Here is a 13,795-nt window from a genome sequence, read left to right as displayed (position 1 = left end):
CAGACTGAACCAGCGGCTGGAGTGTGTGGAGCAGGAGATGAACCAGCGCAGCTCTGGAGGACACACAGACCAGCAGAACACAGAGATCCGCCGGCTGGTGTCTGAGGATTCCTCACACTACATCCTCATCAAAGGTCAACACAAACACACACTCGCTCAGCCGTTCTCCATCATTTGTCTGTTCATGTACAGTTGAATGAAATATTATTCTGTTTTCTTTGTCGAATATTCCTCAAATGATGCGCTTTGATGTCGTGTGATGTGTTGTTGAGCAGCAGTTATTTAAACAGAATCTTCTGTAGTGTTCTGACCTCTCCCCTTTGATGTGTTGCGTCTTTGATGTTTAGAATTCCTCCGTTGTGTTGTTCTCAGGGGGTCAGAAGAAGGTCAGCGCTGCGGCCACTCCAGCGGCTCCAGCTCTGTGGTCCAGCTCTCCATGGGAGCCTAAAGGAAGAAATAAAGGAAAACCTGAGCCGTTATGGAGACCCGTGTCTGAAGAAGAAGAGAACAAACCTTCATCATCTTCATCCTCCAGCCCAGAGGATCAGTCAGCAGGAGCTCCAGCATCTCCTCGAACCCTGCAGGCCATCCAGAGCGCCATGATGGAGTCTGAGGATGAAGATCAGCAGATCCAGGACAGCAGATCCAAGACAAACATCATCCCCAGCAGCTCTAAGAATGAAGAACAGCAGATCCAGAACAGCAGAACCAGGACACACGTCATCACCAGCAGCAGCTCAGAGGATGAAGATCAGCAGATCCAGAACAGCAGAGCCAGGACACACATCATCACCAGCAGCTCTGAAGACGAGACGGAGATCAGGAGAACATCAGATCCTGCACCCGGAACCACAGACTTAAAGCTGGAGTCTAGAACGCCGCTCAGTCTCGCTTCTGCAGCTTCTGGAAGTCTAGAGCAGACACACACACTGCAGCAGGATGTGAGGACGCACACACACTTCATAGCTCTGACGATAATCAATTAAATTGGTTTACTAGTATATATAAATAAATAAACAAACAGGAGGCAAATAATTCTGATATTTTGATAATTATTTATTAATTATTAATGATAATTATTTAGAAAATTATATATATATATATATATATATATATATATATATATATATATATATATATGTGTGTGTAAATAATAAACAATAAAAAAATTAAAATAAATTATAATTATATATCAATTAAATTGGTTTACTAGTATAGTGCTTTTCACAATAATTATCATTAATAAATAGTTAATAATTATCATATATATATATATATATATATATATATATATATATATATATATATATATATATATAATTTATTTTTATTTTTTTAATTGTTTATTATTTACACACACACACACACACACACACACACACACACACACACACACACACATATATATATGCCTCCTGTTTATTTATTTTTATATATATATATATATATATATATATATATATATATATATATATATATATATATATATATATATATATATATATATATATATATATATAAATAAACAGGAGGCAAATAATACTGATATTTATTTTTTTATCTTTATTTTTATTTATTTATCTGAAATTATTATATATATATATATATATATATATATATATATATATATATATATATATATATATATATATATATATATAATAAACAATAAAAAAATGAAAATAAATTATATATATGTATATATATATATATATAGATAGATAGATAGATAGATAGATAGATAGATAGATAGATAGATAGATAGATAGATAGATAGATAGATAGATAGATAGATAGATAGATTTTTATTGTTTATTATTATTATTATATTTTATTTTATGAATGCTTTTATGACATCATTAATCTCTTATTTTATTTAATATATTATAAAAACAAAATATATAGTTTTATCTTTTATGATTTTATATAACAAAATATACAGTTGAAGTCAGAGTTATTCGCCCCCTGTTTATTTCAACACATTTCTAATCATAATAGTTTTAATAAATCATTTCTAATAAGTGATTTATTTTCTCTTTGCCATGATGACAGAGAAAATAAATCAGTTATTAGAGATGAGTTGTTAATACTAATCAGTAATATTAGACTAGATGTGTAATAACATAAGACAGTCAATGATATTAGACTAGATATTCTTCAAGACACTTCTATACAGCTTAAAGTGACATGTAAAGGCTTCACTAGGGTAATTAGGGTAACTAGGCAGGTTAGGGTAATTAGGCAAGTCATTGTATAATGATGGTTTGTTATGTAGACTACCGAGAAAAAATTTCGCTTAAAGGGCTAGTAATTTTGACCTTAAAATGGATGAAAAAAATTTAAAAACTGCTTTCATTCCAGCTGAAATAAAACAAATAAGACTTTTTCCAGAAGAAAAAATATTATCAGACATACTGTGAACATTTCCTTGCTCCAATAAACATAATTTGGGAAATATTTAAAAAAAGAAAAAAATTATTAAATATTCTATAATTATAAATAATTCTGACTTCAACTGTATATTAATATTCACAAAAATATATATATTTTAAATTTAGCATTTTTATTATTTAATAAAAAATTGTATTAATTGAAAAAATTTCTTGATGCATCCGTTGATATTTACCAATAATTTACCAGCATCTTTTGCACATTTTTGTCACAGTTCACATGACGCGTGGTTTGTTATGATTTGTTGCAGGCGAAGTCTTCAGAGGACGAGTCCAGAAGTTCTGTTATTCTCGATTGTGTGAGATCTGAAACCCAGAGAAAAACACGTGAGGAAGAAGAAAAAGAAGAAGAGTCCACAGTAAACCAGATTCTGCAGTTCAGAGACTCCAGAGATCCATCTGAGAAAGAGGAGAGAGAAGATCAGCTGGAGGAAAACAGAGAGAAGAGAGAAGAAGAGGAGGAGAGCAGCGCTGACGGTACACACACACACACACACATACACACACACACAGAATGTTGTACAGTGTTTGACAGTGATGGTCTTGAGTGTTTTTGTGTCTGCAGAGAGTTTTGTTGAGGTGTCTGATGCAGAGGAACCACCTGAAACAGACGAATCACACATCAACACACACCAAACTGACTATAATACAGAAGAGAAAGAGGAGGAGGAGGAGGAGGAGGAGGAGGAAGAGTCCAGTGCACGGAGCACAGATCAGATTGAAGATGTTGATGAGTCTGTGAATGAAGCTTCGGCTGTCAGTGAGTGGGAGCACATCGACACGGTACAGCACTGCTTATGTTCTTAACTAAATCCAGTCAAAAATAATTATTATGAAATAAAATAAATAAACTGAAATAAACAGATGTCACATTGCAGATAATAAAAATGATTATTTGTGCGCTGTGTGTCTTGTTGTCTTGTGTGTCTGTGTGTGTGTGTGTGTAGGAAGAGCTGCAGCAGTTGGACAGAGAGCTGCAGGATGAGCAGCAGACTCTGAGAGAGCAGCATCAGCAGCAGCAGCGCAGCAGCTCCACCGTCACCGGGCAGATGTGTCAGGAGAGTCAGGTCACAACAACACACACACACACACACACAACAAAAACACACTCGCTACAACATTCAAAACAGCAGCACTCAAAAACAACTTACAACAACAGTCGAAACAACAACAGCACACGAAACAACAACATGCACAACAACAGCTATCGAAACAACAACATGCACAACAACAGCTATCGAAACAACAACATGGACAGCTACAACAACACTTAAAACAACATGCACAACAACACTCAAAACAACAACATGCACAACAACAACACTCGAAACAACAACATGCACAACAACTACAATAACACTCGAAACAACAACATGCACAACAACACTTGAAACAACATGCACAACAACAACAACACTCGAAACTACAACATGCACAACAACAACAACAATACTTAAAACAACAACATGCACAACAACAACAACAATACTTAAAACAACAACATGCACAACAACAACACCCGAAACAACAATTACAACATTTGAAACAACATTGTGTACAACTACAACAACACTTGAAACAACAACATGCACAACAACAACCATACTTAAAACAACAACATGCACAACACACAAAAAACAACATGCACATGAACTACAACAACACTCGAAACAACATGCACAACAACAACACTCGAAACAACAACATGCACAACAACAACACTCGAAACAAAAACATGCACAACAACACTTGAAACAACATGCACAACAACAACACTCGAAACTACAACATGCACAACAACAACTACAATAACACTTGAAACAACAACATGCACAACAACAACACTCGAAACAACAACATGCACAACAACACTTGAAACAACATGCACAACACACAAAAAACAACATGCACATGAACTACAACAACACTTGAAATAACAACATGCACAATAACACTCGAAACAACAACATGCACAACAACAACACTCGAAACTACAACATGCACAACAACACACAAAAAAACAACATGCACACAAACTACAACACACAAAAAACATACACATGAACTACAACAACACTCGAAACAACATGCACAACAACTACAACGACACACAAAACAACAACAACATGCACATCAACTACAACAACACTCAATACAACAACAACAACACTCACAACAAAACACAAACAGCAGATCCACAAGGCATTAAAGATAAATGCTCCTTCAGGTCAGTCATGACGGTAAACACTAGCTCTAATGCACATGCCATGATTCACATTACAGGGGCTCATCTTCTCATTGGCGTATGACAGCTTTATAGACGCACTCAGTCATGCCATTAAAGAGAGAGAGAGAGAGTGTGTGTGTGTGTGTGTGTGTGTGTGTGTGTGTGTGTGTGTGTGTGTTTGAGATAGTAACAGGTGTGTGTGATGTGGAACTGATCCGTCACTGTTATGAAATCATGTCCCTCATTTACACACAGATGTTTATTTAACCTTATCCACAGGCCTCAGTGCTGACCGCATTAATCGTTTTTGTTTGCTTTTCCCAAAATGCTTCGATTGAACTGAAGGAGATTCGTGGTTTTATTATGATAATTTACACAACTTTTCTAAAACTCATTAAAGTTATTTAAGGGCTCAATAAAAGTGACAGTAAAGACTGTTTCAAATTCATTCATTCATTTTCTTGTCAGCTTAGTCCCTTTATTAATCCGGGGTCGCCACAGCGGAATGAACCGCCAACTTATCCAGCAAGTTTTTACGCAGTGGATGCCCTTCCAGACACAACCCATCTCTGGGAAACATACACACACACACTCATACACTACGGACAATTTAGCCTACCCAATTCACCTGTACCACACTGTACGTACTGCTTAATTCATCTCATTGTATATAGAAAGCCATGTTGGACACTGATAGACCAGGAAACCTTTCGGGTATCTTCAAAGCAGAATTCCTTAATGAGATCTCGACATTGCTGTGTTCATCATGGAAACATCGAAACTAGTGCAGCTTTGCACTCAGTTTAAATAAATGTTAGGGGCAGAGATACATTTTACAGCAGAAGTTTGCATACACTGTATAATGGCACATAATCATTTAAAGAAGTCCGCTGTTAATGTGAATAAACTTGTTCTCCTTTAGGTAAGTGAGGATGATCACATGTGTTTCTGTTCTGCTTAACAGCAGAATAATGAGAGAGAGATTGTTTGAGAAATTGTTCTAACTCTTGTTGAAGGTCAAGTTTACACACAGTAAGATTATTCTGCCTCTGGAAAAGCTCAGATGATGATGTCAGGGTTTTAGAAGTTTCTGATTGGCTAATTAACAACATTTGAGTTAATGTGAGGCACAACTGTAGAATAGTATTGAAGGAAAAGCTCAAACACACTGCTTCCTTGTGTGACAATATGAGAAAATCAACAAGCCAGAATCAACAACAAAGCCAGATTACCATTAGCTGAATGACACTGGGAATAGACTGATGTGTGGAGACATGTCCTGTGCTCTGATGGAGCTAAGATTGAACTGTTTGGCCATAATGAGCAGTGTTACATTTGGAGAACAAAGGGGAAAACTTACAAGCCTAGAACACCATCCCAACAGTGCAGTTTGGGGGCGGCAGCATCATGTTGTGGGGCTGTTTTGCTGCAGGAGGGACTGGTCCACTTCACAGCATAGATGGCATCATGAAGACAGAACATTATGGAGAAATACTGAAGCAACATCTCAACACATCAGCCAGGACATTACAACATGGCCACAAATGGCTCTTCCAGACAGACCATGACCCTGAGCACACTGCCAAATGAGTTCAAATGTGCTTTAAGAGTGAATATTTTGGAGTGGCCATCACAAAGCCCTGATCTAAATCCTGTAGAGAATGTGTGGGCAGAGTTGAAAAAGCTTGTGTGAGCAAATCTGACTCAGTTACAGCAATTCTGCCGGCGGAATGGGCCAAAATTACTTTAAACTATTGTGAGAAGCTTGCGGAAGGAGACCCGAAACATTTGACCAAAGTTAAACAGTTTAAAAGCAAAACTAAAAACACCAAGGAAATGTGTGTAAACTTCTGACTGTCTAGAAATTAATAAGAAATTCTCTCATTATTCTGCCATTCAGCAAATTAAGTCATTTAAGTAATCCTGACAGCCCTCAAATAGTAAACGTTTAGTGATTTACCATCAGACATTTCTTAAAAAATGGTTATGTTCCTTTTTTATAGTGTATATAAACTTCTGCAACTTCTTTCAAGTGTACATAGAGGTGAAGACAAATCTACAAGTACAGGAGTCAGCAAGGTAAACGGCATTTCCCCAGCTCTAATCTCATCAACGTAATTGTTAATTTAAACAGCAGTTTAAGACCCTGCCTGATGGTTAGGATGTGCATCTAGACAACTCTTGGCCTTTAATTCACTTGTACCTCATGTCTTTGGACTGTAAGGAAACCAACGCGAATACAGGGAGAAAATGCAAACTTCACATAGAAACGCCAACTGACCCAGCCGAGGGTTGAACCAGCAACCTTCTAACTGTGAGGCGACAGCACTACCTACTAATTACTAGATTATATAAATGTTTATTTCCACAACACATTGCACTGTGGGATACAAATCATGTGCTTGAGATGTCCTACAACTCATTGGCAGCATGCATGCAGCAGAATGGTGTGATGTTGTCTCTGTCACCTGTGTGATGCTGAGGCGTCCCTCTGTGTGTGTTTCAGGAGCTGCTGCGTTTGTTCGGTGTGCCGTTTATTGTGGCGCCGATGGAGGCTGAAGCTCAGTGTGCCGCTCTGGACCGATTGGACCAAACGCACGGCACCATCACAGACGACAGCGATATCTGGCTGTTCGGCGGACGCCATGTATACAGGAACTTCTTCAACCAGAACAAATACGTGGAGCATTATCAGATTGTGGACATGCAGAACCAGCTGGGTGAGACGTTCAGGAATAACTGTGCAATAGGACAATATTAGTCTTTTGCTATGATGACAGCACATAATATTAGACCTGATATTCGACTAGTACACAGCTTAAAGTGACATTTAAACAGGGACGTAGATTTAGCATGGACGCATCCCAACCAATATCCATTAACTATTGAAATGTCCCCACCAGTAATTTTATTCACCTAAAAAAAAAAATTGCGCTGTTAATATTGACCTGGGGTGAAGCAGTGGCGCAGTAGGTAGTGCTGTCGCCTTACAGCAAGAAGGTCGCTGGTTCAAGCCTCGGCTCAGTTGTCGTTTTGTGTGGAGTTTGCATGTTCTCCCTGCGTTCGCGTGGGTTTCCTCCGGGTGCTCCGGTTTCCCCCACAGTGCAAACACATGCGATACAGGTGAATTGAGTAGGCTAAATTGTCCGTAGTCTATGATTATGTGTGGATGTTTCCCAGAGATGGGTTGCGTCTGGAAGGGCATCCACTGCTTAAAAACTTGCTGGATTAGTTGGCAGTTCATTCCGCTGTGGCGACCCTGAATTAACAAAGAGATTAAGCAAACAAGAAAATGAATGAATAAATGAATATTAACCTAGACAAGCAGAAAGGGTTAAATCTCATTCCCTCCTCGAGTCGCGCCGCCCCCAAACACATTTGAACATTGTGATTGGCTGTGCCTTTCCCTGCTGTCACATAAGAGGCTGTACCTGCATTCACATACAAGCAGTGAGCACCAAAACTGTGCAGGAGATTTTCCTGTGCAAGATAAGGTGTGTGAGGTATTTAAATAAAAAAGGTGGACTTAAGGAGCTTTTTTCAACATAAGTCACATAAACGCAAGTTCTCTACATGATAATGCCATTAATGCTTGTGTTTTCCCCCGCTGTAATGCACAGTCTGTCGTTATAGCAGATTGATCTGTGAATAATACTGTATGCCATAAAAACTAACTGCAGAATTTACAGCTTGATGTAAAAGGATAAATATATGATCCCCTGCCTTCTCCTATTCTCTCAGAGCAGCATGTGTAATTTCAGTTGAAACAATTTGCCAGTGAAACTACTACTTGTGCTCTATCTTTTATTAACACTGATATATGAGACATGTTTCATTTGCACAATGGCTAAAATAAGCAGAAGTCTTTATCAAATGCTCTCTTTATCAGTCAATAAACATTATTTTACCATGACACTATCAGGCCCATGTGCATTAAACTGTACGTTTTATATTAAAGTTTTATAAATAATGAAAATTTAGAATAAAGAATTATAAAAGGACAAAAAAATTTAAAATACAAACTTATTATCTAGCATTAATTAGTTTATGGCGAGGCAGTGGCGCAGTAGGTAGTGCTGTCGCCTCACAGCAAGAAGGTCGCTGGTTAGAACCTCGGCTCAGTTGGCGTTTCTGTGTGGAGTTTGCATGTTCTCCCTGCCTTCGCATGGGTTTCCTTCGGGTGCTTCGGTTTCCCCCACAGTCCAAACACATGTGGTACAGGTGAATTGGGTAGGGTAAATTGTGAATGTGTGTATGGATGTTTCCCAGAGATGGGTTGCAGCTGGAAGGGCATCCGCTGCATAAAAACTTGCTGGATAAGTTGGCGGTTCATTCCGCTGTGGTGACCCCATATTAATAAAGGGACGAAGCTGACAAGAAAATGAATGAATGAATAATTATTTTTTTTATTTTTTTATTAAAAACTGAAACCTACAGACAAATAACACTCTGGCCAGTACATTCAACTTTCCTTGGCCCAATAAATAAAAATAATTATTAATACATAATAATAATAATAATAATCCTACTTTTGGTCTTTCAAACCACCCAAATCCCCCTGACTATTTAATTTAGCTTAATAAATTGTATGAAGAGAGGATGCACTTTTCCCCAACAATGTCAAGTGCAAACCTACACCCTTGCATTTAAAGTTAAAATAACTTTAATCATTCAGTGGAGTGATATGGAGCTGTAATGCGCTCTAAACTTGCTGGAACTACTTTAGCTGTGCCTTTATCTGACAATAACCAAACACCTTAGTGAATGACTATTAGCCAATCAGAATCAAGCATTCAGAACATCTGCGGTATAAGTGAATGAGATGCAGTCTCAGACCTGGTGTGGTGTGGTGTTGTGTGCGACCGCAGGTCTGGACAGAAGTAAACTCATCAATCTGGCGTATCTGCTGGGGAGTGATTACACCGAGGGCATTCCTGGAGTGGGATACGTCACTGGGATGGAGATCCTCAATGAGTTTCCTGGAGCCGGTCTGGAGCCGCTGGTCCAACTCAGGTCAGAACATTTGAACTGTAGAAAAACAAAAAACGGGATCATTTCTTAACGACAAGATCATTTTATTATCCAGAAAGGAAGATATTAGAACTATTTACAAATTTGCAAATGCATTTAAACCCACAAAACATATGTCAATTATTCATTCATTCATTTATTCAATCATTCATTCAGTCAATCATTCATTCAAACAAACATTTGTTCAGTCATTCACACAGTCATTTGTTCTTTCAATCATTATTTCAATCTTTCATTCAATCAATCATTCATTCAATCTTTCATTCATTTAATCATTCATTCGTTCAATATTTCAATCAATCATTTATTCGTTCATTCAATCATTTGTTCAATCAGTCGTTCAATTAATCATTCAATCATTCATATAATAATTTATTCATTCATTCATTCCTTCATTCATTCATTCATTCATTTATTCAATAATTTGTTCATTCTTTCAATTATTCATTCAGTCAATCATTCGTTTTATTTATTCAATCATTCAATTAATCTTTAATTCATTCATTAATTTTATCATTTATTCAATCATTTGTTCATTCTTTCAATTATTTGTTCAGTCAATTATTCGTTCAATCATTCAATTAATCTTTATTTAATCATTCATTCATTCAATCATTTATTCAATAATTTGTTCATTCTTTCAATTATTCGTTCAGTCAATCATTCGTTCATTCATTCAATCATTCAATTAATCTTTAATTCATTCTATCAATCATTCTTTCATTCAGTAATTTGTTCAATCAGTCATTCAATCAATAAATTAATTAGTTAATTCATTCAACCATTGGTTCTTTCATTGAATCATTCATTCATCAGACAAATCTATATACTGTGTATGTGTGTGTGTTGCAGTGAATGGTGGACTGAAGCGCAGGAGAATAAGAAACTCTCCGTCAATCCCAAAGACACAAAAGTGAAGAAGAAACTGAGGAATCTGCAGATTCATCCCGGTTTCCCGAACCCGGCAGTGGCTCAGGCATACCTGCAGCCTAGTGTCGACCAATCAGATGCCTCCTTCAGCTGGGGCCGCCCACATCTGGATCTCATCAAAGAATATCCTTCTCCAAAACCTGCTGTGAGATTAGGAAAAAAAATAATAATCTGACATTGCCACATAGAGTTTATAGTGTAGGATTAGTTTAGTTATTGTTGACTTAAATATGCCTGAATAAAATAATGTCGGTCAATCACTATAAAGGGATAATTCACCCAAAAAATGAATATTTACTCACTATTTATAAATGTTTTCTAAATCTTAATATGAGTTTCTTTATTCTATTGAACATAAAGAAAGGTATTTAGAAAAATGTTGGAAACCGGTACCCATTGACTTCTATAGTAGGACAAACAAATTCTATGGAAGTCGATGGTTACCGGTTTTCAGCATTATTTTTCATTTTGGGTGAACTGTCCCCTTAACGTGATAGCTCACACAAAAATGAACATTTACTCAGTCTTTAGTGGTGTTTCCATGGTTGAACACAAAAGAAAATATTTTGAAGAATGCTGAAAACCGGTAACCATTGACTTCCATAATATTTGTTTTTCTACTATGGAAGTCAATGGTTACCGGTGTCTAACACTTCTCTAAACAACTTTTTTTTACTTTATTTTTTGTTTGAACTATCTCTTTAAGTTCTAAGCAAGTTTGTACAAGAGAGAGCAAAAAATAGAGAACATATTTTTACTATTTACCATGTTTACTGTCATTTATTTAACAAAACGACACGATAGTGAATCTGGTTTATCATGCCCTCTATTGTGACGTGGTGTTTGCTGATAAAAGTGAAGTTAGCACTGATGTTTGACTGTTTGAGTTCAAGTAAAGGAGTGAGTAATTGATGACAGAATGATCAGTTTTGGGTGTACTGTGGCTTTAACACACACCTGAGCATGTCTGTATAGAATCCAGAGTTCCTTAACCTGTGTAACGTTCTGCCAGAGCCGCTTTGGGTGGAGCAGTCGGAAGACGGAGGAGACGCTGCAGCCGGTGCTCAAACAGCTCCAATCACAACAGGTCTGTTGGGGAACGACCCAATATTTAATCCAACAATGACCAGTCTTGCTTCACAGCAAGAAGGTCACTGGTTCAAGCCTTGGCTGGGTCAGTTGAGCACCAGAAGGAAACCCACGCCAACACGGGGAGAACATGCAAACTCCACACAGAAACACCAACTGACCCAGCTGGGACTCAAACCAGTGACCTTCTTGCTGTGAGGCCACAGTGTTAATCACTGGGCCACCGTGCTGCTCTAAAAGCATACACTAGCTGTCAGTGCTGTGGTGTGTTGTGCTGATTTGTTTGTTTGTGTGTGTGTGTGTGCAGACGCAGCTGCGCATCGACTCCTTCTTCCGGCTAGAGCAGCAGGAGCGTCAGCAGATCCGCAGTGAGCGTCTGCGCAGAGCCGTCATCTGCATGAAGAGGAAGGAGAGAGAAGAGGAAGAAGAGGAGGAGTCAGTGTCTCCACAGAAACAGGGGCGGAGCGAAGCTGACGAGTCCCCGGGGCCGCTAGCTGGAGGATTCATCAGCTCAGACCCCCAGACCAACACACAGGGGGGTGGAGCCAAGCAGATCAGGGCGGAGTCGAGCAGCTCCAGCTCAGAGGAGGAGGCTGAGTCCGGGAAGGGTGTCGCTATGGTTACCGCTCGATCTGTGTTTGAGGGGAAAACAAGAGGAAGAGGGAAAAAACCGTTAAGAGGAAGAGGAAGAAGCAAAAACAGATGAAGATGATGATGATGATGCACAACTCTTCTGCTTTTTACAGTAGATTTTCATCAGCTAAAATCATGGAAAATAAAGTGTGCAAGTGAGCGTCTGCCAGTCGAGAACATGATTATGGTTTGTCAGTTTTGTTGGATTATTATTGTTTTTCAGTCTATTTTTACCATCTTCAGATAAATTAAATAAAAATCATACAGAAAAAAACAATAAAATGTCTTTTTTATTACCTCTCATCATGTTATTTTAATCTAGTGCTGTTCATGGCTATTATATACACTCGCTGGCCACTTTATTAGGTACACGATGCTCAATTGGTACTAATGGACTCAAAGAAAATCTCCCCACACCATTACACCACCACCACCAGCCTGAACCGCTGATACAAGGCAGGATGATCCATGCTTTCATGTTGTTGAGGCCAAATTGTGAGCCGAGCATCCGAATGTGTCAGCAGAAATGGAGACTCATCAGAGCAGCAACGTTTCTCCAATCTTCTATTGTCCAGTTTTGGTGAGTCTGTGTGAATTGTAGCCTCAGTTTCCTGTTCTTAGCTGACAGGAGCGGCACCCGGTGTGCTCTTCTGCTGCTGTAGCCCATCCGCCTCAAGGTTGGACGTGTTGTGTGTTCAGAGATGCTCTTCTGCAGAGCTCGGTTGTAACGAGTGCTTATTTGAGTTACTGTCGTCTTTCTATCAGCTGGAACCAGTCTGGCCATTCTCCTCTGACCTCTGGTCTCATCAACAAGGCATTTGCGCCCACAGAACTGCCGCTCACTGGATATTTCCTCTTTGTCGGAGCATTCTCTGTAAACCCTAGAGATGGTTGTGCGTGAAAATCCCAGTAGATCAGCAGTTTCTGAAATACTCAGAGCAGCCCGTCTGGCAGCAACAACCATGCCACGTTCAGAGTCTCTTAAATCCCCTTTCTTCTCCATTCTGATGCCGACATGCAGTGAGCTGCTGCCATGTGATTGGCTGATTAGAAATTAGCGTTAAAGAGCAGTTGGACAGGTGTACCTAATAAAGTGGCCGATGAGTGCTTCGTATGTATATATGCACTTTCAAAAACATCCATTAATTCCTAATTCCTTGTGATTCATATTTTTTGTATCTGCTTCTGAATTGCTTTATGGGATCTTGATCTTTCTTCCAACAACTTTTAGCCTTGAAAAGTTGTAAAAAGTGACTTTTATGAACATTTTTAATAGTTTAAAGTAATATTTTGTTGGGGTTAGTGTTGTATATTACGAGCTTTACCCTTCAAACAAGCTAAATAATGTGCCAGTGGGGTAAGAAATATAATTTAAAGTCAAAAGCAAACTCAAGATTATTTTTCCTACTCCATTGGTAGATGATTTTGATTGTTT

General features: G+C 38.3%; 1 protein-coding gene across 4 annotated transcripts in view; it reads left to right on the top strand.

The window, feature by feature from the left end:
* The window catches only part of ercc5 (excision repair cross-complementation group 5), an 18,410-nt gene extending 5,768 nt beyond the window's left edge, over positions 1 to 12,642 (top strand). For 2 of the 4 annotated variants that reach the window (XM_087236567.1, XM_087236568.1), the window contains exons 8-17: positions 1 to 134; positions 373 to 941; positions 2,702 to 2,927; positions 3,016 to 3,233; positions 3,398 to 3,517; positions 7,184 to 7,397; positions 9,546 to 9,690; positions 10,561 to 10,761; positions 11,641 to 11,725; positions 12,035 to 12,642. The exon at positions 1 to 134 is cut by the window's left edge and continues 50 nt beyond it. In XM_087236567.1, the coding sequence (XP_087092693.1) occupies positions 1 to 134; positions 373 to 941; positions 2,702 to 2,927; positions 3,016 to 3,233; positions 3,398 to 3,517; positions 7,184 to 7,397; positions 9,546 to 9,690; positions 10,561 to 10,761; positions 11,641 to 11,725; positions 12,035 to 12,433 (2,311 nt within the window). In that variant the 3' untranslated portion in view covers positions 12,434 to 12,642. Of the gene's footprint in view, positions 135 to 372; positions 942 to 2,701; positions 2,928 to 3,015; positions 3,234 to 3,397; positions 6,757 to 6,901; positions 6,992 to 7,183; positions 7,398 to 9,545; positions 10,160 to 10,265; positions 10,762 to 11,640; positions 11,726 to 12,034 lie in introns of those variants that run through there. The other 2 variants (XR_015476018.1, XR_015476019.1) reach the window with 2 other exon arrangements.
* Positions 12,643 to 13,795: the final 1,153 nt, after the last annotated feature.

Source organism: Danio rerio, chromosome 1 (assembly GCF_052040795.2).
Source record: "Danio rerio strain M-AB ecotype USA chromosome 1, GRCz13ab, whole genome shotgun sequence".
NCBI classification, from domain to species: Eukaryota; Metazoa; Chordata; class Actinopteri; order Cypriniformes; family Danionidae; genus Danio; species Danio rerio.
The sequence above is the reverse complement of the archived record's forward strand: the minus strand, read 5'-3'. Positions and strand labels throughout refer to the sequence as shown.